Source organism: Zosterops lateralis (assembly GCF_965231275.1).
Source record: "Zosterops lateralis genome assembly, chromosome: 1".
NCBI classification, from domain to species: Eukaryota; Metazoa; Chordata; class Aves; order Passeriformes; family Zosteropidae; genus Zosterops; species Zosterops lateralis.
Genome location: NC_139762.1, coordinates 33,297,116 through 33,322,229, shown reverse-complemented (window position 1 = coordinate 33,322,229; position 25,114 = coordinate 33,297,116). Strand labels below are relative to the sequence as shown.

Sequence of the window (25,114 nt, the reverse complement as noted above, 5' to 3'; positions counted from 1 at the left end):
AGCAGTTCGGAATCAAGGAGTGGAGACACCAGGGACATGTTTGGCGGCTAGGAGAAGTGAAAAGGCAAGGGAGAACAGAAAAACAGTCGCACGTCCTTCACTTACTGCTGAATAAAGAACGGAGTTACAGGAACCACAATGGAGGCCGTGACTGCATCTAGTCCCGTCTGTACAGGCAGAGTTGTCAAGATAAGGAAGGAAACGAGGAGCAAGTCTACAAAGAAGCACTGACTTTGAAAAACCAGGATTTACTTAGGAAAAGCTGGAGAAACTTCAGAACTAAAACAGACTAAACATCCACAGCACCGGCGAGGTAGAAGTTGGCAAGCACCAACACTTGAAGTTAACTCACAGGTCTCATAGAAACAGACCTGAAAAAATCAGCAAGTCAGAAGAGAGGTGATGAAACTATGATGCAGCTATGAATAAACTAGCACGGGAGCAGGACAGATATCATTTGTATAGTTTTCCAGAACTGGGAAGAGGCACACAATGTTGATGACACCCAGAGCTTGAGAGGCTGGACTTGAGGCTGCGTGAAGAAATTTATCACCACGTGGGCTGGAAGCATTTACAGAACTCTGTGCTTCTAAACCAGAGATGAATAACCATGCGCAACTTCTGAAGACTTCTGTAAAGTATCTTTAATGACTTGGTTCATGCCAGTTTAAAAACAGTCATTTGCAAGAAGAAAATCAATGTATCTGTTGTATTGACTTTGCTTTTCTCATGCCTGTTCCCACGTTTGCTAATGGTTTGGCATCTACAGTATGTACAGTCTGATGCCTGGGAAGATAGATTGAAAATTCTTTCCAAGTTTCCAACTTGCTAATTATAGTGCACAATTCTCGTTGACTTGCCCCACCATTCCCTACCTCAGTGTAATTAAAAAAAAAAATCAAAAAGACGTTCTGTGAAAGCTCCACAAAATGCCAAAGAGACCATCAAAGTGTCTAATTTCTATGTATGGCCTCTCTAACCTTAAAAAATTGATAAGCAGTCATGCAAATTATTGAAGAAACTCACTGGAAGAGGGCAGCTATCGTGATCTAGAGAGCTGTTGAAACATTTGGAATCTTTATTAGACAGCAGTCCTTGGTCTTTCCTGAGAAAATATCTTCATTTCATCCCAGTAAGATTTCTGCAGGTAGGTATGACAGAGAAAAAATTGTTGTTCCTCTTTCTCATGAGCCAAGCTGTATTTACTCACCTTCATTAAAGGAAGTGTCTCTGCAACTGATCTTGGTGCAATGCCATTTAACCAGAATTTTTTTCTTCATCCAATGCTTTAGAGGCATTTTAAATATTTGGATTTGGTCTGTGTTTGACAAGGCCACACCCACAGTCCTTTTAAAGGAAGATGCCATATGATATCACTTAGGTAAGTGGATTCTCAAAATACATCCCCATCTCTTTAAAACAGACAAGAAAATGGGCATGACAAAATCCACATTATACAATATGCTGTATATACAAACTGAAAGACTGCATCTCATTTTTTTCCTGTTATTAAATTTAACATGATTCAGTAAAATATGGAAGCAAAGCACCAATAACCATCTTTTTCCAAGTCCTTGAAGAATGCCTTGGCATCTCCTACAGTCTTCAGATCTCTAGAGTTTCTTCATTTGCCCCACAAGTGTCTACAACACAGATTAAACAACTGGTCACTGGGAAAGCACGGACTTTGGAATTGGCTATCCACTTGTCTGTTTCAGTGTTATATTCAAGAATGTGCCCTAAGCGACCAACACCCTGAAAACCAGCCAGGACATAGACTATAGATCCCACTGCAGCACACTTCACTGTTACACCTTTCCATGGCATTGGAGACACCATCTTCCATTCATTCATCTTGATATCGTAATATTCTACATTATCGAGGCCACCTACAAAGCAATGAGATAGATAACTGCTTATTACGTTGCACTGTATGAACTGCACTAGAGCATGCAAACTCAAGTCTTTATTTTCAAGGTTTTAAAAACCCTACACTTAAAAAAGCAAATCTGAAAGTACACCCCAGTTTCTAAACTAACAGCTTATCCTTATATAAATACAAAACCAGAAGAAAGTGAAAAGGAGATAGAAAGTAAGATGTATTCTAACAAATTCATACTAGATGTTTTCTAGAGATTCCAACATGTTACTTCATGAACAGAACTAGTTTCAATGCTGAATTTCTGATGGATTTGGGGCTTAGTGACTAAAACTGAGGAATTACCTGAAACTTCCCTATAGCAATGGCATTTCACTCTAGATGGCTCATGAGTACTTTTACCAAAACTAGCCATTTACTAATAGAAGTCTCTTGTTATGATAATATTAAAATCATTGAAGTGTAAAAACCTAAGTCCCTTTGAAAAGGGCCAAAGGAACCGAAAGTTATTAGAGAAGAGTAGATTTTGTGACTAATATTTCCTTCTTCAGGAAATATGCTAGTAACCACACTTCACAATAGCTACAAACAACCTAGTCCCTATTTAACTCAGTTTTCACTTTTAGTACTGAATTATTAGATCTGAGAGATTAAGAAATCTATCATATTAGTAGATACAAGTTTTTCACCTCAGACATAACGCTTCCTCATTTTATTCCAGTAAGAACAAATTTTGACACTTCTAAGAGGAGCATTCAGTGGATACAATTATATTTTGCAAGATGGCAGATTACGGATTAATAAAATGTTTGCACAATGAATGTATCTGTTATTTTTGCATTAGGAATCAATCACGATGGAATAGTTTCAGTAGCCAATTAAAAATCAAGCTATATTCTAAAACAGCATTAATCTGAAATCAAGTATTTCACTTACCATAAATAATGATTTAAAAACTCTCATAAATGAGAATTTTCCATTTTGAAAAGCAGTTCAGAAACCCTGTGCAATTAAAATTTAATTCTTCTTGTAAAGTATCATTCTTCTAGTTTTAAAGACAAGGAGACCGGCAGATCATAATTGACCTAGCCACGAAAGTAAATCATATTTCAAAGCCAGAGCAGTCAAAAGAGGTCTCACATTTTCACCATTTTACAATACCAGACTAGATTTGAGTCTTTAGACTGAAGTTCCTAAAATAGTGGCTACACATTTACCTGTCTCTCAAAAGAATGCTAAAATCTCTGAAAACACATGAATAACTAAAAAACCAACCCCCAAAACAAGAAATGAAAATTTTTTTCTCAGATGCCTGGTTTAGCCAAATGAACTGCTTCAGAACTGGGCTACAGTAGGGGTGCATATCTGAATTTGACTGTCATTAGTACAAGAATTTGAAAAATAAGGTAACAGTGAAGAGGGGAGGTGAAAGGAAGAAGGCAACCTTGATGTGACAACAGGACATGTTTGATGGTGCACCTCAAAGCTTTTCAGCTAAACAGAGTGAAATGAATTAATTCCAAAACAGAACCCTCCCCCACCCCCACGAAACCTTGTGTGACCAGCTAGAGAGTTAATAGAATTAAAGTACCTAAACTATTTTGTCCACCCACAGCAAATATTTTGTCCTTTACAAACACTAGCCCATGATTCTTTCTGGCTTCAATCATTGGACACAGTTCAGTCCACCTGGGGAAAATAAACAGAAAAAGGACAAATCACCATGTGGTTCATAGAAAATAAGTATAATCTATTATTAGGAAAATAAAATATGGAAGGAAGTTGCTTAAGAAAAACCATCTTTCAAGGAGAACTACAAATAACTGATTTCCTTACCAGAGCTTTTCCTGTAGTCATCTATACTTCAGTCATTTACAGAGCTAGCAAAGACACAAGAGACTAAAGCCAACCTGACTAAAACCAACACTTACGTTTCTGTGGCTGGATCATATACTTCACAGGAATTCAGGACTCTTCCAGAAACATTGTTTCCCAGGCTCCCTCCACACACATAAATGAGCCCATTGGCCTCGACCATTCCATGGCTGCACCGCTGAGTCAGCATGCTGGGCTTTGTGTGCCAGCTCTCTGTTCTCGTGTCATAGCATTCAAATAAATACAGTGCAGAATTGCCTTAAAAAAACATAGAAACCCACCAAAGTGGCATTAATCTTTAGGGTTGTCTTTCAAGAGAAGAGTCTAACAGCAATTATCAAATTGATGCTTTGTTAGTGGAAAAGGGAAAGTTGCTTTTCCACCTCCAAAAGTAGAACTAACCAGCTTTAAACTTGAGATTATTCAGAAAGCACATACTTGCAATTATTTTGATTCTTTTTGTTCCAAAATATGCAAGTAAGTTTATAAAATTGCTATTCGTGTTTAAAAACAACAAGAAAAAAAACCTTTTTTTTTTTTTTTTTCTTGGAGGGGAATAAATGCTAGATACATATATAAACTATCCATCCCATTGTCATCATCTCATGCTACTCATACTACTTGGAAATATTGAACTTTCAGATGTGAAGATGAACCAGCTTTGTAAACTCACTACAGGTTCATGAGTTCTTCCTCTAAGCAATGTGACTTGCCCAATACCCAGGATACTAGTTGCCTTTGGAATTTGATAGTTTATGTCATAATATATTCCTGGAATTATTAGCAACAGAAAACAGCTACCTCTGCCCAATTTACTTTCTTCCTGAGGACTGGTAGATACTTATTGTCTGGAATTGCAGGGTCTGTGTACTCTTCCCTCAAAAGCCAAGAAAACCGTTACTGAAATCAAAAGCAGTTTTTCTAAGGAAGATGCACAGGGGCTCAAAACTCATGCTCAGGTAAGTGACCAAATCACAGCCAAAAGAGAGAAGGCTGAATACAATTTTCTCAGAAAGGAACCACATCTTTCTTCCCTTTGTTTCAAAAGGTAGATTCACCTAGAACAGTTAAAGGTGCCTTTTCTTGTTTTCTTGCCTGTTTTACCTTGGCTTTCTATTTCTAAAAATTAAGCATGTTAGACTAGCAGCACTTACTACCAGCTGAGGATTTGAACCTTCAAAAGGATGTTACGTTTCCAGACCCAAAATAACTCCTATAAATACACTCTTATAAAGCTTGCATTTGTTCACTCCCACCCTGTCATTCTCAGTAACACCAAAAACTGCATTGAGTGGGACATTTCTTTCTTTGATGTGAATAGATGTTTTCTTTGATGTAAATAGACTTTCTTATTGCTTTGTAGTTGTAGAAATTCCCATTCATGGAAAATCCAGCAGACCTGTCTTGTTGTTTTGTTTTGTTTTTTTTTAACAGGTAGAAGCTTCCATTTTCAGTATAATGTTAAGTATTTCTCCTGCACTGAAACAAGAGTGAAAGAATCTGGTATGTTCAGCTTCCAAACTCTGCTAGTTATTTCAAATGGAATAGGACTCCCATCAATTCAAAAAGGGAAAATGAGCCATGTTGTCTGGACTGGCACAGTAATCTAACCTCTTCAGTTGATGGGAAAATCATGCAATTTTTAGATTTCTTTACAGCTAAACACACTGTGCATTTTATCATATTAATGCTTTCAACATAATTGCCTGCTTCAAATTAGAAAATACTAGATTCAGGAGAGACAGACCTTTCCAAACTTTCAATATTCAGCGAATTCTGAAGAAAAAGTACAGGCAAGATAACTCCATTATTAATGTTTAGCTTTTACTATTCTGTCTGGATTAATATTTATGGAAAGCAAAGTGAAATGGTGCAGTAATGTGAGGGTGTATTAATAAGAAAACTGCTACATTAAAATTTCAACTACAGTTGTATTAACATAAATGTTAATACAACTACAGTATTAATATTTTCTGTACATTAGAAAATATACTGTACTATGAAAAGTTTCTATTGTTATTCTCCATGAATTGAAACATGGGAAACTGCAAAGATTTATGAGATGTTGTAGTGTTCCAAGTTTCCCAATGTGGCCTTTTTGAAGCCAATTTCAAATCATGGGAAAGGTGCTATTTCACATTCACCACACGAGGGGGCATCTGGGAACTGCTTATTCTGCTGCTACATTAGACCCCCTAAAATATTTTCGAGGTCAGACAACATGGCCTAAATGTTACAACCTCCACTGAGTGACCTATCAATATTAAGCACTGATCATGACAATTTTTTCCTCTGTTCACCTCCCTCTGCAGCAAGGCAGACCTCAAAAGGATCTTCCTTCTAGGATTTTTTTTTCCCATTTGTTTTTATTCTCCAGAACATAGTTTTATTAACATAGCTATTGTTATGGCTATACCATGCCTGCATTTCAACCTTTGGGTTGTTGATGATGTATCATGTTTGGACAAAATAAAATGTTCCTGTAACACCACAACATAAGTTGCCTTCTAGGCTTTTTGGAGAGCAAAAAAATCCCTTTTTTTTTTTTTTTTTTTTTTTTTTTTTTTTTTCTTTCTTTACTATGCTGAATGACATCTAAAGTATTTCTCCATTTGTGGAAGCAAACCAACAGAATAACAAAATAACAGAAGATAACTTCTGTCATTTGACAGAAAAAGTGGACAAATTCCTTTACAGGACCAAGTACACTTTCACCACCAAAAGCAGTAGTTGTAAGATTTCTTTTCCACTTCCCCTCCCACTTTAAGAGATCTCATTAAGCTCAACATATGCTGCATAAAAGGAAGACTTTTGTCAAAATTTAGCTATTCTGGTCACACATTCCAGAAAATTTTAAACTACACTGAATTCTGTGGATTTATAGAAGAAAGATAAAAGTGGGACTCCCAAAATATATTTCATTGAATCACACCATCATAGAATGGTTTGGGTTGGAAGTGGCCTTAAAGAAGGGACCAACCCCTCTGCCATGGACAGAGGACAGGGACACCTTCCACTAGATCAGGTTGCTCAGAGCTCCATCCAATCTTGTCCCTATTTAACTCTTTAAGAGCTGCAGTGTACTTTTTACTCCAGTTAATGTAAATATTACTAATTTCAGTGAGTAAAATGATTTTCAAAACACAACAGAAATAGGTTGTTGGACTGGGCAAAGGGGGATAAAATCCTAAATATGGGAAAATAAACTCATTAGGCTAACATGGCAACGTGCAGTTTCTTGTCAACAAAATCATGCAAAAAACCAGAAAAATTTCCAGCTATCTTTCTTTGTGATTTTTTTGTTTGTTTTAAAGATTTTTAGTGTCTTACCCACTTCTGAACCACCAGATGTATAAATTTTGCCCTCAGCAGCACAGGCTGCAAGGCTATCTCGAGGTGTTGGAGGTCCTAGCTTGGAATACCAGCTATCCTTCACCACATTGTAGCAGTCCATTCGCTTTATAGGGAAGAGCTGGGAACCACCCAAAATATAAACTACGTTGTCCCAGAAGACACAAGCTGCATCCCTGCGCTTTTCAAAGGGACATCGGATGTCTGTCCAGCTGTAATCCTGCATTACAAAGAACAAGTAATGTCTAATAGATTATAACACTTACCTGCACAGTGAGTGTTTTTCAAACAGAGAGCTTTTCATAGAGATTTAGATATGGTCAGTTTTAAGTTCCTTTTCAAAACAAACATGAACAGTTTATTGAAGAATACTCCTCAGGCGTACTCTTGAAAAATTCTCTTAGACACAGACATAGTTAGCTGCAATGAACCATGACATTATGAATTTCTATTTACTCATTCCCTGTGTGCACCCAGTACAGTTTCCCTGAAAAACAGTTTCGGTGTTTTTTTCCAACACTATTGACCTCCTGCTGCTATCATGTTAGAAACAATGCATGTAATCAATAAAGTAGGATTGCATTTTCTTTTATAGCAATGGAAAAAGACATCTTACATATAGTAACAGATTCTTTCTAAAAAATAATAAAATACAGAATGTATCAAACGAAGACAATGGAAAAAGGAGAAGGTAATATCCAAATTGACAAGCAACTCAGTAAAAAAGCTCTGATACATACTTTATTACCATGACAACTAGAAGCTTATTTACAGAATTTACAAAACACAAATGTTCTATAGCTATCCACAGTTGATAGCATGAGAAATAGGATAATGCTCCATCACAAATACTGGCAGTCATGATGCCTAGAAACTGATTTTGCATAGATTGACAAAATCAGCAAGTATCAAATATGAGCAATAATGCCCAAAGCCTTAAAAACACCAAACTCAACAACTGATGGCAGACCAGGATAGCATACAGCACAAGAAACACTTCTTGAGTAATAGCATCTCACATATTCCATGAGCATAGCTTGATTCCTATACTGAACAGGAAAGTATGGGACCTTAACTGTTATCTGTGCCACCTCAAGAAGGTCTACCTCAACCTGCTGAATGACCTTCACCGTAATGGTTCACACAAGACGTTACATCATTACATTTTCTTAGCAAGGACATACTTCAAACACCTTGGTCAATGAGGAAGAACAGCGACTCCTACATGGGGGTTCAAAGAAAGAGAGGCAGAGCATGTTATAGTCCAGAACATCTTACAATCTTTTCTTGTAGCATCCCCCATATCAAGAAGAGCTGTCAGCTGCATGTGGCCCTTTATGGTGAGAAACAGGTCCTGGGGCACCCTAGAAAGGAAAGCCATACTACAGCATGGCAAAATAAATAGCTGCATAAATCTTAAGAAAATGTCTCAGTGCATTGTGTAAGATCAACATACTTTCTAGCTCAAACTTTTGGCAATTTTACAAAATATTCTGCTGTTTTCCTTTACTGTTATAAAGGGCTGTGACCTGACCCACTTTTATGGCTTCTGTTCATGTATCCCTTTCATCCATACCTTTATCAAATGAAAAGCCATAACTTGAGTATACTCAGCAGTATCCTCCTCTTTCAGCAGGAGGCAATTTAGGTCATCCTCTTGCAATGCTCTTCGATGTTAGTCTGTACCACATAGAATTGATTTCAATTTTTGAATTTAACACATTTAGGAATTATGCAGAAGTTGCTTTACACCACAGTCAAGATCCACACAGCCCTGGGCAGTGCAAGTCTCAGTTCTGGGGGACTGAGTAGGGAAAGACAAACCAGGATAAGTATATGGTGACTCTTTCCCTGCTGATCTCTGTTTTCATCAAATCGCAATGCGGGACACCAGAGGCAGAAGCTATACCTTTTTCTCTTTCATCAATTTATTGAATCACTTATTAAAACTCCCTGAACTCCTGAGAGCCTCAAGACCCTTGTGACAAGAATGGCACACACAATTACAGGCCCTGTGAAAAAGTACCTTTTTTCGTTTGAGACTTCCTCATTTTCAGTTGATTCCTCTTCCAAGTTTGTCATAAAAAACAGCAGACATGCCCACTGTGGACAATCTCCCCACTAACACCTTATTGACTACAGCTCTATCTCCTCATAAAAGGTATGCTGGTTCCCTTAATCATCAAGAAATAGCATTGCCAGACGTGTGTTACTTTTTATTTACCATTGTTGAATTTTGCACTGCTGAGCATTTAAAATTTCCAGCCATTTCTGGCCACTAGAGATAGTAATTTCAAAAGAATAGGCATATTGCTGACACAAAATCTCAATCATATATAAATTCTGTACTGAGAATTAACAAAACAAAACAAGTATTTTATTCCCAACCTGGGATTTTTTTATTATTACTCTGTGAAAAATTCAACAAGAAAATGCTTCCCACAACTGTTAATAGAACATCTAGGATTTCTAGTACTATTCTGAAACCATGTATGTCTACTCAAATTAGTGCCAGACTGTTCCAAGTGTTATGCCCATCTGCATCTGTCCCATTGCATCATTTTGCTCTCTTGATGAAGTACATGCATCAATAGAAATACCAGTTACAGGGCAACAAAGACAGCAAATATAGTCTTAAAATAATACTGCTAACATTCTCAACAAATAAAACACAGTGTCTAATCCAGTCTTATTAAAGAACCTTTCTGACAACAAAGAAATGAAGATCAGCATTAGAGACTAATATTGTGTGCAAAGGAACCAGTGAAAACTAAAATTTTTGCACTATTTTTTTTTCCATGTAAGAGCTATGGAAACTCACATTGCAACCAATAAACTATTTTCAGGAAAAGTATAACCTCTGTTTTGAATTGTTTATGTGACATGTAACAATTTAATTAAATTTCTGATTTTAATTAAAATCAGAAGTGAAAGACTAGGTCACTGTTCAATCAGTTCAACAGACAAGCAAAATTCCAAATTTTACCCAAGGTCCTATCCTTGAAAAAGTACATACACAAGCTTAATTCTCTGTTCTGTGACCCTCCCACTATCTTTTGATGAGACCAAATAAAGTGAGTTAAATGATAATTCAGCAGGGGTTTTAGATCCTTGGTTTGTTGCATTTAATAAGCTATTGTCACAGTTTAAAGATTAAAATCAAATACTCAAGCGAAACATCCAGAAAAGGACCTTTAAAGAGCTTAAGAGTTGAAACTTAGGAAAAAAACTCTTCAACAAAACATGACAGGCTAGCTAGGAGTACCAAAGAAAGCATATAAGCACTAGGAAAACATTGAAGGAACGCATGCTTGTTAGAATAAAGATCTCCAATTACCCACGTCTAAAATTTTCCTTCCCTTCCCCAATTCTTCCCCTTTCCTTACTCCACATGCAAGGCCGTTAGTCTTGATTAAGAGACAATTCTTCAAAATTTCTTCCAAATTCTGTTATTTTTTGGTGTTACACCTGGATAAGTAGTCTATGAAAGGTAAAGCTCTTTTAATCTATGCTTTATGCAGACTTTCATTGACATTACTTTTTGTCTACAAAACAGGTTTCTTTGCCAAAACCATGCAACTGCTTGAAAAGATATGAGTGCCCTGATCAAAGGCTTCTCAAACTTAGACCTTGGAAAGGAGAGAATTATCTGCTCTGTACCCCTCACCTCCTCACCCCCAGTTGAAATGCTCCTTATCTTCAGTATGTGTATAAAAAGGAAAAAGGCAGTCATTAGTTAAGAATTCTGAATTCCCAACAGGAATACATATTAGAAGTCTCTCAAGCAGAGTCAGCAAAGTTGACAGGTTTGGGGTTTTTTCCCCCCAGACTAGAGTGGTACTCAGAGAAGCTGGCTTGAATTTTATCTTACAAAAGGAATGTGAAAGAAAAGTTCAAAACACATCCCAAAGGCTCATTCATTCAGAACCAGATTTGACAGGGCTCACATTGACTATAAAGTTCACACAGCACACAAAACTGTTTGAAATTTTAACAAGCATTTAATATGCTGAGTTAGAAGCAGAATTTCTTCAACAAAATGTTACATGCATGGGATCTCATAACTTAAGAGAGCCCTGATGTTTACATAGCAAATTTGTTCTGTATTACTGTATGCGCTTGCCTGGTAAAACAGGGTATGGGTAATCCTTCTGCATGAAGTTGATGTTTTTAGACCCTTTAGTCTGCATAGCTGAAATATACACCATTCCTGTGGCTTGATTTTATTCAAGAAACGTGGGAACAAATTTCAGAACTTGCTTGCTCTAAATTGACCATCTCTAAGTTTTTTTTGTTGTAGAAACTCACTTTTTTCCACTTCTGTAATACTTGACTCCCATTCTTTTCCTTATATACTCTTAAGAACAAACAAAATTGTGAACCATTTAGAAGATTTAGAAGTGGTTGCATATTTATAATAAATGCACTAAAAAGCCCCTATAAAAACTGGGCTCTACACTAACATACTAGCCAGTAACTTAACAAGTGCTAAAAAAACCTGCTTTGAGTTAATCTCAAAACACATAAGTGCATGCACATGCATACAGACTTCCATATATTCCTAACCAATTGCCTGATGTTTTAGTGACCTTTTGTTTTTTTTCGCAGCTGTGCAATGCACATACCAATCAATGCTCAGCTCAGACTGATTGATCAGCTCTCCATATCTAATATTGCTAAGAAACAAACACAATAATTCTATTCAAAATGAAGTGTTACATCTAGATACACAGACTTAAAAATACTTAAATAACTATATTCTTCCAACTGTATACCCAGGAGGGAGGGAACACTTCCTTCCTAATACCATTTTGTAGATCATTATGTCTTAGTTAATATCATCAGCAAAGAAAACAGGTAAGATTACAAACAGTGAATCTTAATGCATTCTGAGGTAACGATTACCTTGGGATTAAAATATCTGCAGGACTGGGGCTGAGAGCCTCCAAACAAAGCAATGCGATAATCGTGTTTTTTTCTTCTCGGTCGGGTCCCTTCCACTAACTCTTCTCGGTCTTCCGGGGAAAGGAGGTGGTACCGCATCCCACCTGCAAGGAAGACAACAGCTGTTGCAGATCCAAGGTGGCTCACATATGGATAGGGATGTTTCAGAGGCAGGGATGGGGGAGAGATGGAAGGGAGGGGAAAGATGAAAACCAAGTTTCTATGTTACACCTATACAGCTTTGATTCAAAATGGAAGAACACACAGCAGCGTGTGAGGGTGAGTGCATTCATCCAGATCTACACCCAATTCCAAACTGGCTGCTCCATGTGGAAACAGGACAGATACAGACTCATGTTATGGACCAATGGATTGATCAGCTCATTTATCCAATATGAATAAACAATTAAAGATTGTTGCATTGGAACAGTCAAAAGGAAGCAAACCCAAAAGAAAGCATTCCAGAGAGTGCAAAAATATTGGTGACACTACAAGCCACTAAAACCAGACAAAAATCCTTATTTCCTATACAATACACCAACTCGGTGTCACAAAAGAAGTATGACTGTGATGTCAAATGTCAGCAAATACTTACCAACATATAGGTTAATTTGAATCCTGCTCATTGAGTCAGAAGGAAAACAGTTGTGTACTGGTTTTTAGATCTACACTAAATTGAAGCCAACTAGTTAACTGCTACTGAAACTGCTTTTCTTTCTTACATGATAAAATTTTACAAATGGTGTCTAAAAACAAAAGGGAAGCTTGTTTCCTATTTCATCTACACCCTGAGAATGCAAATGGAGGAACAGTCCATGTAGGATCAATGGTCAGTATATAAAAGATAAAAGCAGTAAAACATACACCTAAAATTCTAATTTGCCTAGGAAAGCTTTAAAATATTCAAAATGTTGACATATTTCTTTTATTAACGCACACACGAACATGAACGATATTGAAGTTACGAGCCTGTCACAGAGGCAGACTAACTTTGAGTTACCCTAATGAGTCATTGACAAAATCTCCATTTCATTACTTCCCATGGAGTTCATGCCATTCGCTAGGAGAAAACAAATAAAAGTCACACTGTTACATAAGATGAGTTTTATTTACATAATAATCTGCTAATCCAACTTCAACTAAACACAGCATCCTAGAGGGAACACAGATGGATTTAATGTGAAAATGTCAGAGCATTTTAAAGCAAACAATTTTCAAGAATTTTCAACATTTATTTAATTACACAGAGCATCATAAAGATTTTGGCTAGAGGTCAACTTACTGATCACCATTTTAAGGCATTCTGGGTTATCCTGAATAAGTGGTTCAGCCTGAACTGTTTTACTTAAGAAGTTCTTTGATATTAGAGGAAATCGGACTTTAGCAAGAATATCAACCATGTAGGGCTGGCGATTTGGCTCATCATACTTCAGCCATCTGACTGCTGCATCATAAACCTTAAACAAGAGACAAAGAGAGAAAGAGATAAGGTATATCACCACACAGCAAGACAAGTAACAGAACCTTAATGCTATGAATTGATTCTAATGCCTGCTGGAGGTTAACCTATACTAACATTTTATTATGTGGGGATCCCATTGCCATCTTTCAAAAAAAAAAAAAAACAACAAACCAACAAAACCCAAAAACCCCTACAACAAAAGTCAACCAAGCCCAAAAAAAGACAATGCTCAGACAAGTAAAACAAATGCACAACCACTGAATAAATCTCACCTACAAATGTCAAAAGTCTACTACTTCTACTGTTTAACTTTTTTCCCTCCAAATGGAAAACATGAATCTGCAATTCACATTTATGTGGGTAACTCCTGTAACAGGTTAAATTTAATACTCAAGTTCTGTGCCATAACATCAGTAATGCTTTCACAGAAATGGAATAACTTCTATTTGATACAGTCTCCTGAGGTGATAAACTGGTTTTCTTACCAAATCATCATGTTGGGTATCCAAATACATTGCTATTGTTGTGTCTTAGGGGACCACTTAAAGTTTTTAACTGCAAACTACTGTAAATTTACCAGAGTGGGTCCTCTTTTTCTTCTCCTTACAGGAAAAGATAATGGGCTTTCTTAGGGGTCAGGGAAGGTAGAAGAGGAAGATAATTAAGAAATCAGCTCTATTTATAATTGTCTGCTGCGTCAGGAAGAAATGAAAAAAATATTCCAGGATTATATGTATATTCTGATACTTCCATGCTGTTCTCAGACACAGCAAGCTTATCCAGCAGCACAGATTCTGAAGTGGCAGGACAATCTCACTGTAAGCAACAGCACAGCCAATGTCTACACCTGTAGCTGAAACTGGTCACAGTGATTGGTGCTGAGTAACTGAGATATAACGTGGAAAGACAATTCATGGAAGAATTATTCAAGACTACTAGACCACCCCAGCTGTAACTCTGCAAAATTACCAGGGAACATGGGAGAGTAAAGAAAACAATAATTAAAGGCGCAATTCCATCACCTAAGGAAATTTACCAGAATGACTTAACAGAAGCATTGAATAGGACTTAATGCTACCTTTCCCTTTTTGCTAAATGTAACTACACTCCACACCAAAACAAAAGTTAGAGTATAATGTCAACTTTCTAGCACTGCTCCTGAGAAATAAGATTCCTGTAGTACAACTGTCAAACGTCTGTAGTTTCTGACTGCATACTACCAGTTTCCTAAAGAAATTTTAATGATGCCATGCTGAATACACAACATTTCTACCACTGCTGTCAGGTTAAAGCATGCCATCCTACCTTTCCACTGGAACTTCAAGAATGTAAATCTTAAATGTCATTTTGGCTGCAAGCCAAATGACACTTCTAGCTCTGAGAATGTTACCCCATGAGCTGAACTTTTCCTAGCACTCAGCAATAATGCTGAACTGTGACATTACTCATATTTATATCTGTAACAAACCAACTACCATATTCAATCACCTGATAGTCTCTCCCACTCTTAGCAATTCTTATTTTCATAAGTTACATCACCATACAGTAAGACAAGTAACTAAATCTTAATGCTTCAAATCAATTCTTCTGCCTATTGGAGGTCAATGTCAATGGAAACTTCACAGTCAGCAGAACATCCCTTTCCAAGAGGATACAAATACCATCTCAGCTACAACATCTCTCTGTTGCACTTCAAAGATATGAGTCAACTCATGACGCCATACCCACACAAACTTAAGTTACCCAATTCAAGCACCAGAACAGCAGAGCTACAAAGGTAAGATTGCAGTTTGTTTTCAACAGCTTTGACTAAGAAGCTACAAGTACCACTCAACTGCGACAATCAACCTATCTGGGCTGCAGTGCAGACACCTAAATGCTTCCTATTTTCCCGCAGTAGGAAGAACAAGCTAGCAAATAATCATTCAGGGCTGTGCTCTAAGCTGAATCAAGCATTCCAGATGGGATGGCTGCAAATGTAATTTCTACTACAGGTTACAAATTTTAATTGAGTGAACTTCAGGTTCCCTATCAGTCACCTAAACTTTTTTATGTCCAGTCCCTAAATAAGGGTGTTCCAGCAATCCACCACTGCCAATGCATGTAGCTTTCAGTGTTTTACTCATCTTACTTCCAAGTCCCTCAGTTCTCCAGCTTGTTATGTTTCCATCAGAAAACTCCTCTCTGGAATGGGCTAGGCCATACTCATATAGAAATGTGCATCCATTAAGGTGCAGTTTTCTCACCACTTTGAAGTGGTCCCCTTTCACCAAAAGCACTAAATCCCAATCTAGAAGCAACCATTACAAAACAAACAATTTAGCCCATGTATTATTGAATCAGATGCCCTATGGCTATCTTGACAAAGGAAACTGTTCTGCTTATTCCCTATGTGACTTTCTTCAACTTTGCTGAAACAGCACATCTATAAATCACACTTGAAATATCAATATTTATTAATACTTATTAATATTATTAATACTTATTAATATTTATTAATAAAAGGATGAACCTTTTATTCCACAATTTAGCAAGCACTATATGCATCCTATCCTCTAGGAACATCAGAAGTTAGATAGTTGAATGTCTGAAGCCAGTTTTTGATTTAAAAAAAAAAAAAAAAAAAAAAAAAAAAAAAAAAAAAAAAAAAAGATAGTTAAGTTCAATGTTTTTAGCTTCTACAAAACAGGAATCTCACCTGGTCTTCTGCCCTCACTGTCAATGTATCTTGGTTCAGGAGATGTGTCACACGCTTAACATCGAGCTGAAGAAACTCATCTGTCTTGTAAACCTCAGTGAAATGCTGATGGATGAAGTCATCTGCAGTGGCTTTCAGCTCTGGGCAGTCAAGGCATTCTGCTAGGACACTTATGCCTATGAAGGAAAATTAAGAAAGAAACTCTTCTAAACTTGAAATGCAATTACCTTTAATATATTAAAATAGAATACAATTACTGAAGTTTCAGTGATACTTACAATTCAAGTTTAATATTTATTACCACGCTTCCCCCCCCTCCCCCCCCCCCCATTAAAGCACATGCTACCATAACATCTGCAATTCAAGGCAAACTAAGACAGGGACAAGCTGCTGATCCCTATCCCTACTGAACCTGCAACACTTGTTATATTAACTGTCTCTCCAGCACTATTTCCCCACAGTTTCTTTCCCAATGATAAAGCAGACAACAGTACCTTATAACCAAGCCTGAGCCAAGCCACACTAAGCATGTCTAACCAGAACAGCTTGAGAAACTGGATTCATGTTTTGCAAGCCCTCCTGACTTCATGCAGCATCAGTCACCCACCAAGCCCAGATTCCCTCAAGAGTCATGGTGAACTGGGACCTTTCTATATGTGCAGCACAATCAGCTACAGACCAATACAAAGTCAGGCTGATGTTGCTGAAAGGACAGAAGGTTGGCACAAAGGTATGAACAGCAATAGCAGCTGAGAAGCACCACTGCCAATTTTGCCATTAAAAACAATGTAAGCACAGAGCTTTTCAGCAGCAACTTCTCATCACGCCAGACTTCCTTCTCACACAGGAAATGTCTAGTGGGGTAGGAGCAACTCACTAACATGTGAGTTGCAATTAGTCTGAGCTGCTCAGAGTAGTAAAATGCAAACCAGAAAGATAAAATCCACATATATCAGAAAATTTCGAAATTCAAATTAGGCCATGGTTTCTTTCAAATACTTTTTTTAAATGAACTGTGTACTTGCTTATGAGTCTGCACAAAATATGTTCCAATTTAAAAACAACGCCTCAAGGAAAAATTGTTTTAATCTTTTTGCAATAAATTAGCAACCAAGGATGCAAGTCTTGAGACCATAATTAATTTTCCACCTAACAGAAGCCACAGGGCAGAAATATACCTCAAAGTAAGCCTAAGTGGCATTTTCCTTAGGTAATGCCTTTCTTCCAGCTGCTGTTTCAGAGCTGCTGTACTGCACTTAAATGTAGTTGAGTCACTGTAATTCAGATGTACTCTGCAAAACACTTCTATTGCTACTATAAATATTTGTAATATGATTGAGATATTACTAAAATTACCTAACAATGTCAATAAAAAAACACTAAAAAACCCCCTCAAATTTCTGATTATATAAAGTGCCAAATCTTAAGCATGAAATTGTATTTAGTTCTACTTGTTGTTTACCTCTTCTGTAACACCGAGTTTACATTACAGCTACAGAACATGACAGCAAACCCATCCCAGATGACATTCCTTGTTTTCAGTCAAAATTAAAAGTAAATAAACCCGAAAGTAGCCTAAAATTACTCTGTTTATACTTGTAAAAGATATGCTAGTTTTGCAAGTCACAAATATGTCAAATTCTGTCTGCAAGTACAGCAACAACTGAAAGCTCCACCTCACTAAACACATGCAGTTCTCTAACAAACAAGAAGCCCTAGTGTCCTGCCAAGCTGGCTGAGACCTTGCACAGTCAGTGGACCCCGTGGCAAGAGGCAACAGCTCAGATTCAGAGAAAAACTATTTTTACATGCCTGGATTTAGCCAAACGTTACTGTCTATCTGCAGATAAACAGCAAAGTTAAAAATAAACAGTAAATTTAAGTTTATTTCTCTTACCAAGACAATTGGAAGCATCAACTTGTTCTTTCAAAAAGTCCACACACATTTTTTTCACAGGTTCAATCTGATACTGGTTTGCTGCATCTAGTAAAGACTGGACATTATTGCTGTTAACCGAGATTCTGCAAAACAGAAGGTATAAAATTAGCATCACTGAAATGACCTAAGTTGCAGTAATAAAAAAAGCAACTTACACAGATTCACATAAATGGCAAAATTATTTCCCTCCTATTTACCCAAGAATCTTTCATATACAGTCTAAGGACACATCCTTCATGACCTTTCCAAACTTTTGTTTGCTCCACTTTACCCAGGCAGGACAAAGAACAACCAGTTCTGGGATCTGAAGAATAAACCTTTAACAGGTCCTGTGTGGTCCTATACTATTGCTATGAGTTGTGTGATTAACCACTTTCACAAAAGGGAAAAAAAACCCCAAATCCAGTGGCTTTTTTAATGACCATTTTCAACTTCCAAACAGTCATCAGCAAAACCCATCTAAACTCTCTCAGGACTGGTCTGGCTGATTTGCCCAAAGTGCATAAGCAGAACAACCAGTTTGGCAGTGCTTCAAGAGAAGTTATGGAGGCCACAGTCCAGAGCTGGGGTATCAGGACAGACAGCCATGTGGCTGGGACAGGCTGCTGACACAGACTGTCTTACCACTGATGGACTATACAAGAAGATTGCTCTCAAAAGAAAGGAGAAAGGCTCCCTAATGAGAGTTAACCCCATTAGATGAAAGGCCTGCCATCCATAGGTCTGATCAAAGCTGATTAAGTACTGTTTACAGTCCTAGCCATCTGCGAGAATTCTGTTGGGGGAGGGGTAAGAAGAGAAAGAAAAGCCACAAAAACCCCCAAACACATGGACAAGCTGAAATAGGGGGGAAACACTGTTCACAGAAGAGCTATCCACCCTGCCTGTTCTGAGATGAAGGTCTAACTCATGGAAATGGTTCTGTGTCATGGCTACTATGACCACAAAGAGAGACCCTGCTGATATCAGTAAGGACCTGAATTGCAGAACCATGGAAAATATCATTTGACTCCAACAGTGAAGTCAAAAGCTTCAAGTGCTTTGAATTGCTTTCTGGAGACAAATACCATTCTCTTTAGTCTCTAGGGCTTCCTACTGGTTAAATAAAAAGGAGGAAGGAAAGAAGGATAGAAGGTCTAGTCACATCAGGCTTTAAACAAAGGAAAGAATTTTAATGGTAACAAAACTGATAAATCACAGAAGCATTATTTTAAGCTTTTATAATTTAAAATTGGTGGGCTTCCTAGAAAAGCGTGAGCTTTAAACAACAAAACTACCTTGCAGTATAAGCAAACTCCACAAGCTGTTCAATAATGTCAGGCTCTGCATCTTTTAGCTCCACTTCAAAGGACTTTGATTCAATCATATTTGCTGCAAACAAATTAGAAGAAAAACTTTTAATTAACAAGTCACTCTAGTAGCTGTATGTTTTGCAAACAGTAGAAAACAAAGCAATTATACAAAGTGATAACCTGCTAAAAACTGCTCAGAGCTGATTGCTGTCTTCCCAGGATTGTTAATGCAAGTCAGGAAAGGAGGCAGTGGAACAAACAAGATAACTGGTGTGAGTACATCCTTGTATTATCTAAATTATGATAAACTGTGTTAAGTAAAAAAGTCCTAGACGTTGTTGACTGCAGCCAGACTGCCATGTTAGCATTAGCACTGTCAAAAGCCATTTCCACATTCAAGCTGATAACAACAGAGACAGCTCCGAGCTCCCCACACCCAGACACAGCACCAGGTTTGCCCACAGATGGTTACCACTGACCACTGCAATGAATGGGTATTTTACTTCCACTCAACTTTGATTTTACAGTAATTTTACAATACATGGGTAAGGCATACAAAAGGTAAGATACTGCATAACTGAGTTTTTAAAGAGAGCATAAATGAAAGAATTACAGAATCACAGAATTAAGGTAATCACATAAAGGTTGGAAAAGATCTCTAAGATCATCCACTCCAGTCACTAAACCTGTCTCTAGCCTCTGAAAGCCCAATTTATATGCAGAAGTGTCCAATGGCTGACAAATTCTGTAATGGGACAAAAAAATTCCCAATTTTTAGGCTAAGGAAAGGGGATAAACCCTAATACAGTGTAGAGGCCTCTGTTATTAAGAGAGCTTATATATGAAGTGACGCTTGATCAAAAGACAGTTAAAGGGAAAATGAGGGGAGGGGTGAACAGAGATGAATGGAAGAAGGACACAAAATGAGAAATCTTCACTTACACTTATCCCTCAAATTGATCACTTTCAAGAGATAAACAGGTTGACAGACACGAATATAAAAGGATATCATGAAAGTTTTAAATTAATCAATTTTCAAAAGACTTACTAGTAAACATCAAGTTAAAAAAATGACTGGCTGAAGCAAGCACAACACGGTGAGCTGGGATCTTTCTTTCTTGAACCATAAGAATGACATCACAAAGAGTTTTCTGAATCAGAGGGGAAAAAAAAGACAAAAAATCAGCATTTTTGAAAATATTTCAACAATATTTCTTTTAAAAAAACTTATGGAAACTCACTGCTTTTTGTAACACACACAACTCAAGAGCATTATGTGATAAAAAGATTTTCTGGAAGTCAAAGTTCAGTAGTCTGGAGAGCTAGCAAACATCAGTTAACCCATGAATTTGTACAGGATGGTCATGAATAACATGAACTCTGATTAAAGTATCTCCTGTAGCTTTTACATCAGCCTCCAATAATGCAGGCTCTGCAGTATCTAGTTGGGGCTGCATTTATACTGTGCTGCTTTCATCTGTCAGTGGCTCTCCTCTACTCTGCTGCCTATTTTTAAAGAAATTCACAGGAACCTCATATCTGAAGACTGCCATCCTATTTCCTAACTAGAGTCAAAGTAATGAATGAGTTTAAAGCATTCAATGGAGCATTTTAAAGAAAATGCATCAAAAAATACCACTTCTGTGGAAGGGTTTGACTGGTAACACCTGATGAGCAACTAGCTTCCAAACAAAACATAATTTATTTCTCATTTGTTTGCTGTTTATACGTAGGCAGCTAGTTTCTCCCCTACACGTGAATTGTCGTGCTCTAGAAGAAGAAGGGAAAGCAACAGAACTTATAAAAGCTGTCAGGAGGGACTGGAGCTAAAAAACCCATAATTTGAATAGATTCTGAAATGCCATCTCTTCTAAGAGCATATTGAGTGAAATAAATGCACATCATACTTCAGTTAAATTATAATTGTCTATTAAGAAAGAATAACTGAGCAGCACTGCTTCCTTAAAAAACAACAAATTGTTTTGGACTATTACCTTAAGTTCATGGAACTGTTTTCAAAAACATCTATGTTCACCCAGCCCCAGAAAAAAAACACATTTCTACTGTAGGAAATATAGACTTGCTTAGAACTGCAACAGTGTTTTCCACCTGGAGACAGTATTATCTAAGGCTGATAAACCACATTTACAATTCCTTTAAACATGCCTGGTTTTATTTTTTACAGGACACTCAAAAGCACATATTGGACAAAATATAAATAATACTTTCAAAAATATACCTAAATGGAAATTAGATGGGTGTGACATATAGCTTCCTTTGTAGTTTTAAGCCCCTTAGTATTGAAACAACAACAAAAGAGACCATTCTGGAAAAGTTTCAGAGGAAATCCTTTAAAAGCTGAAATTTCTAACACTTCTGGTTCAAAACAAGCATTGCAAACTAGCAGTACAAGATACCATAAAATCCTGTGGCCAAGCTTTGCCAAGACTTGCAGCTGTTGCTTGAGCTCCACACTGCATTTCTAAGACAAATTAAATGCCTCAGCTCAGCATTTGAAACACCTCAGATGCTGTAAGCACATTTGGGTGCATTTGCCAACCAAAACAGACCATCATTTTAACTTCTTTCCCTGGGATGTTTCTGGGTGTGGTTCCATTTCTACTAATGCTCTTCTGAGGATTTCTGCACTTCTTTCCAGAAGGACCCACTGTTGTCACTGGGTCACCTCCATGATGCAACAGGTGACAGGTGGTAACCAAAGGACACACCCGAGCCTCAGATGCTGCAGGGCACTTCACCTTCCAAATAACAGGTTCAGCAACACCGTGCAGCCCTATCCCAGCTTCATTCCCCATTACTTCATTCTTGGCTGACCTCCACTGAGCTGCAATGTTGCAACAAATGATTTATGCACACATTGTCCAATAGCTCTGGAAAACCCACAAAGATGGGGGTCACCAATTCTGGAGACAAGCAACAAGTCCTCCAAGCACTGAACACACCTGGCCCCAACATCTCACCTGTACTGAGTGCAAGTGTGTCCATAGTTTACTCTAAACTCCCATACCCATGGAGGATTCCTCTTCATCCCAGCTCACACTAAAAGCAGCCTCTTTAAAATGAACTCCCATTAAGTTCGCATCAGCCCAGATTCGTACAGGATTAAACTAATAAGCTAAATATCTTGAGCTGCGTGTGCACCTTGACATTTCCATCACAGGAAATTTTAACTCACATTCAGGTTTTGTAACTACAGCATAGTTCTTGACTTATCAAAATACAATAGGAAAGAGCTGACTACAAATCTCTTATGGCTTTAACACAACTAATGAGCTGAAATTGGTGTCTTCCTCTGGCTACTGCTAACTTCCCATATTTATCCTGTATAATCACACCTGCCCCTACTCCCTCAGTAATATCTGAGCTCTTCTTACAAATAACTTGTAAAAGAAGCATGACTTTCATTAAATCTGCAAGAATTTCTGGACCAGTCAGCACTGTGTGGGACATGTAAAGCTCACCTGATGAGAAGTATGCAGGCAAAACTCAGAGCTGCACCTCCCTGGGCATAATAGATTCTGGAATTTGAATCAGAAGTACACACGAACTTCACAGCACTTAATCCTGATGCTCTCACTCCTTGTTTGGAGTGGCTCACAGCTACACGAGAGCTGGCACTCCACCATACTGCAAGATGAAGCACTTACTCAGAACAATGTGGTACCACACAGTGGAACAGAGACAAGGTAAAGCACTGTGAATTCCTGTGCTGGGGACTGCACATATGTCTACAGGAAGGGAATATCTCCTTTATCTACTTAGAAATCATAACAGCATCTGGTATTCCCTTTTCAACGATGGCAGAGGTATGAACTAAACACTGAGGAACCAAGTTATGAATTCAGCCACATCTTGGAATGCGTTTACACTTTTAGATCAGAAACAAAGCCTACATAAAAAAAAACATATCACAGGCTTTATGTCTTAACTCTACTACCTTAAGTCACTGAAGAAAAATAGTTTTTCTATACATAAGAGCTTAGTTGTGTCCAATGGTTTATGCAGAAAATGTAACTGACTGTCTATTAGTGAGAGAAGAACAGGGCTGAAGTGCAAGAGAAAAGCAAAACCAACACCTACACTTGTGAGGTCAGGACCCAGACTGCTGGTGCAGATAGCATTAAAAGCTGGACTGAGCCTCTGGCAAGACTAACACTGGAACAAAGGAAACTAAACTCTAGAAGATATAACACATGACAGTGTGAAGCCAAGTGCGAAGCCCCTACATGGTCTGGCTTGGGAGTAAGCTTTAACTCTGGCTACACATCACTGTTTTTAAACAAACTAGAGTTCCACAATCAATCTAGATCCTCCTCTGAGAAGAAAGATTTCTTCATATGCAAGGAGTTACACGAATCATCCTTCTGCTCTTGTACCATTAGTTCAATGTTTTTTATAAAAAATAATTAAAAATGAGTATTCACTTCAGTTTGGACAGCTCAACTGAAATGCCCTTGTGTGACTGCAATTTTGGTTACCCCTCTTGCTCTACTGGTAAACAGAGGAGTCACCTTTAATACTCATTACACTATTCACCACGGAAGCTGATCAGCCCAGGAGTTCACAGTTTGAGGCCAGACGAAGCCACCGAACTCCTCCACTGCCAGTGTCCTAGTGCGACGGCCAGAGGTATTTAAGACAAAAATGCCACCTTTGAAACCAAACAGTGGTTCTACTCATCCCTCTCCTCTTGCTGCTGCTTCACTGTTCGCAGAGTATTGCTCAGAGAAGAGTTTCTCGGCAAAAAATCCGGCAGCAGCGCCTTTTCACTGCGCTTAGGCTTCGGTCCGAAAAGGGCTCCGTGGATGCTCTTACCAGAGACCCTGGGCCGTCCCTCAATCACAGCTCCTGCCCTACCGCACGCAAGGCGTTATCAGATAAAGAAAAAGAGATCCACGGCGTCTTCTGCCTCCAGCACCGCCAGGGGCCGGCGCAAACGAAGCCGGAACTCGCCACTCTCGCTGCGCGGCCCCGCAGACCCTGAGGCACCGGCGGGGCCGGGCCCGGTGGGCTTTCCCGCAGTCGGGCCCAGAGCCGGGAAACCCCCGGGACCCTCGGGGCGGGAGCGGGGCCAGCCCTCAGGGCAGCACGGAGGCCGCGGTGCCGCCTCCCGGCCCGGGCGAGCCCTCCCGTACCTGCTTGCGCATGGCGTTCATGACGCCCATGAAGGAGGCGAGCAGCTTGGCCTCCTCGCGGGCGGCGAGCTTCTTCTCCGTCTTCTTCTTGCTGCTCTTCTCCGACCCGGGCGCGGCCATGCTCGCCCGCGCTCACCGCCGGCGCGCCGACCTCGCCCGGGAACATGCGCCTGCGGGCTGCCGGGCGGCGAACGGCGTGTGCCGGGGCTCGGCGGGGACGGGACAGGGACGGGGACAGGGACAGCGGCGGGTCGCGATCCGCTCCCGGGGCGCCGCTGTGGCCGCGGCGGACGCGGCCTGGGGGTGGGGCCGGGCGCGCTGACGCCATCGGCCGGCGCGCGGCCCCACGCGGGGTAAACAAAGGGCGGGGCGGGGCTCGGCAGAGTCACGTGGAGGGCGCGTGCGCGGCGGCCGGAGGGGCGCGGCCCTTTGGAGGCGTGGCTTTCCCGGGAGAACGCGCCTCAGATTGGGGCGTGGCCACAGGGGCGTGGGTACGGGGCGTGGCCGTGCGGCCCGGT

The 25,114-nt window shown here is 39.0% G+C and overlaps 1 protein-coding gene across 3 annotated transcripts; it reads right to left on the bottom strand.

Annotated features, from left to right (window-relative positions):
• Window positions 1-1,058: 1,058 nt before the first annotated feature.
• KLHL7 (kelch like family member 7) lies at window positions 1,059-24,883 on the bottom strand. Of its 3 annotated transcripts, none has more exons than XM_083867755.1 (11): window positions 24,597-24,883; window positions 20,489-20,591; window positions 19,426-19,519; window positions 18,107-18,231; window positions 16,210-16,385; window positions 13,332-13,506; window positions 12,011-12,153; window positions 7,085-7,325; window positions 3,811-4,012; window positions 3,471-3,568; window positions 1,059-1,889 (listed from the first exon to the last, which is right to left on the bottom strand). In XM_083867755.1, the coding sequence occupies exons 1-11, from the start codon at window positions 24,714-24,716 to the stop codon at window positions 1,606-1,608; spliced, it is 1,761 nt and encodes a 586-aa protein (XP_083723881.1). In that variant the 5' UTR covers window positions 24,717-24,883; the 3' UTR covers window positions 1,059-1,605. The 3 variants fall into 3 exon arrangements, with proteins under 3 accessions (XP_083723881.1, XP_083723882.1, XP_083723880.1); XM_083867756.1 differs by lacking the exon at window positions 24,597-24,883 and adding an exon at window positions 22,923-23,049; XM_083867754.1 differs by lacking the exon at window positions 24,597-24,883 and adding an exon at window positions 22,011-22,217.
• Window positions 24,884-25,114: the final 231 nt, after the last annotated feature.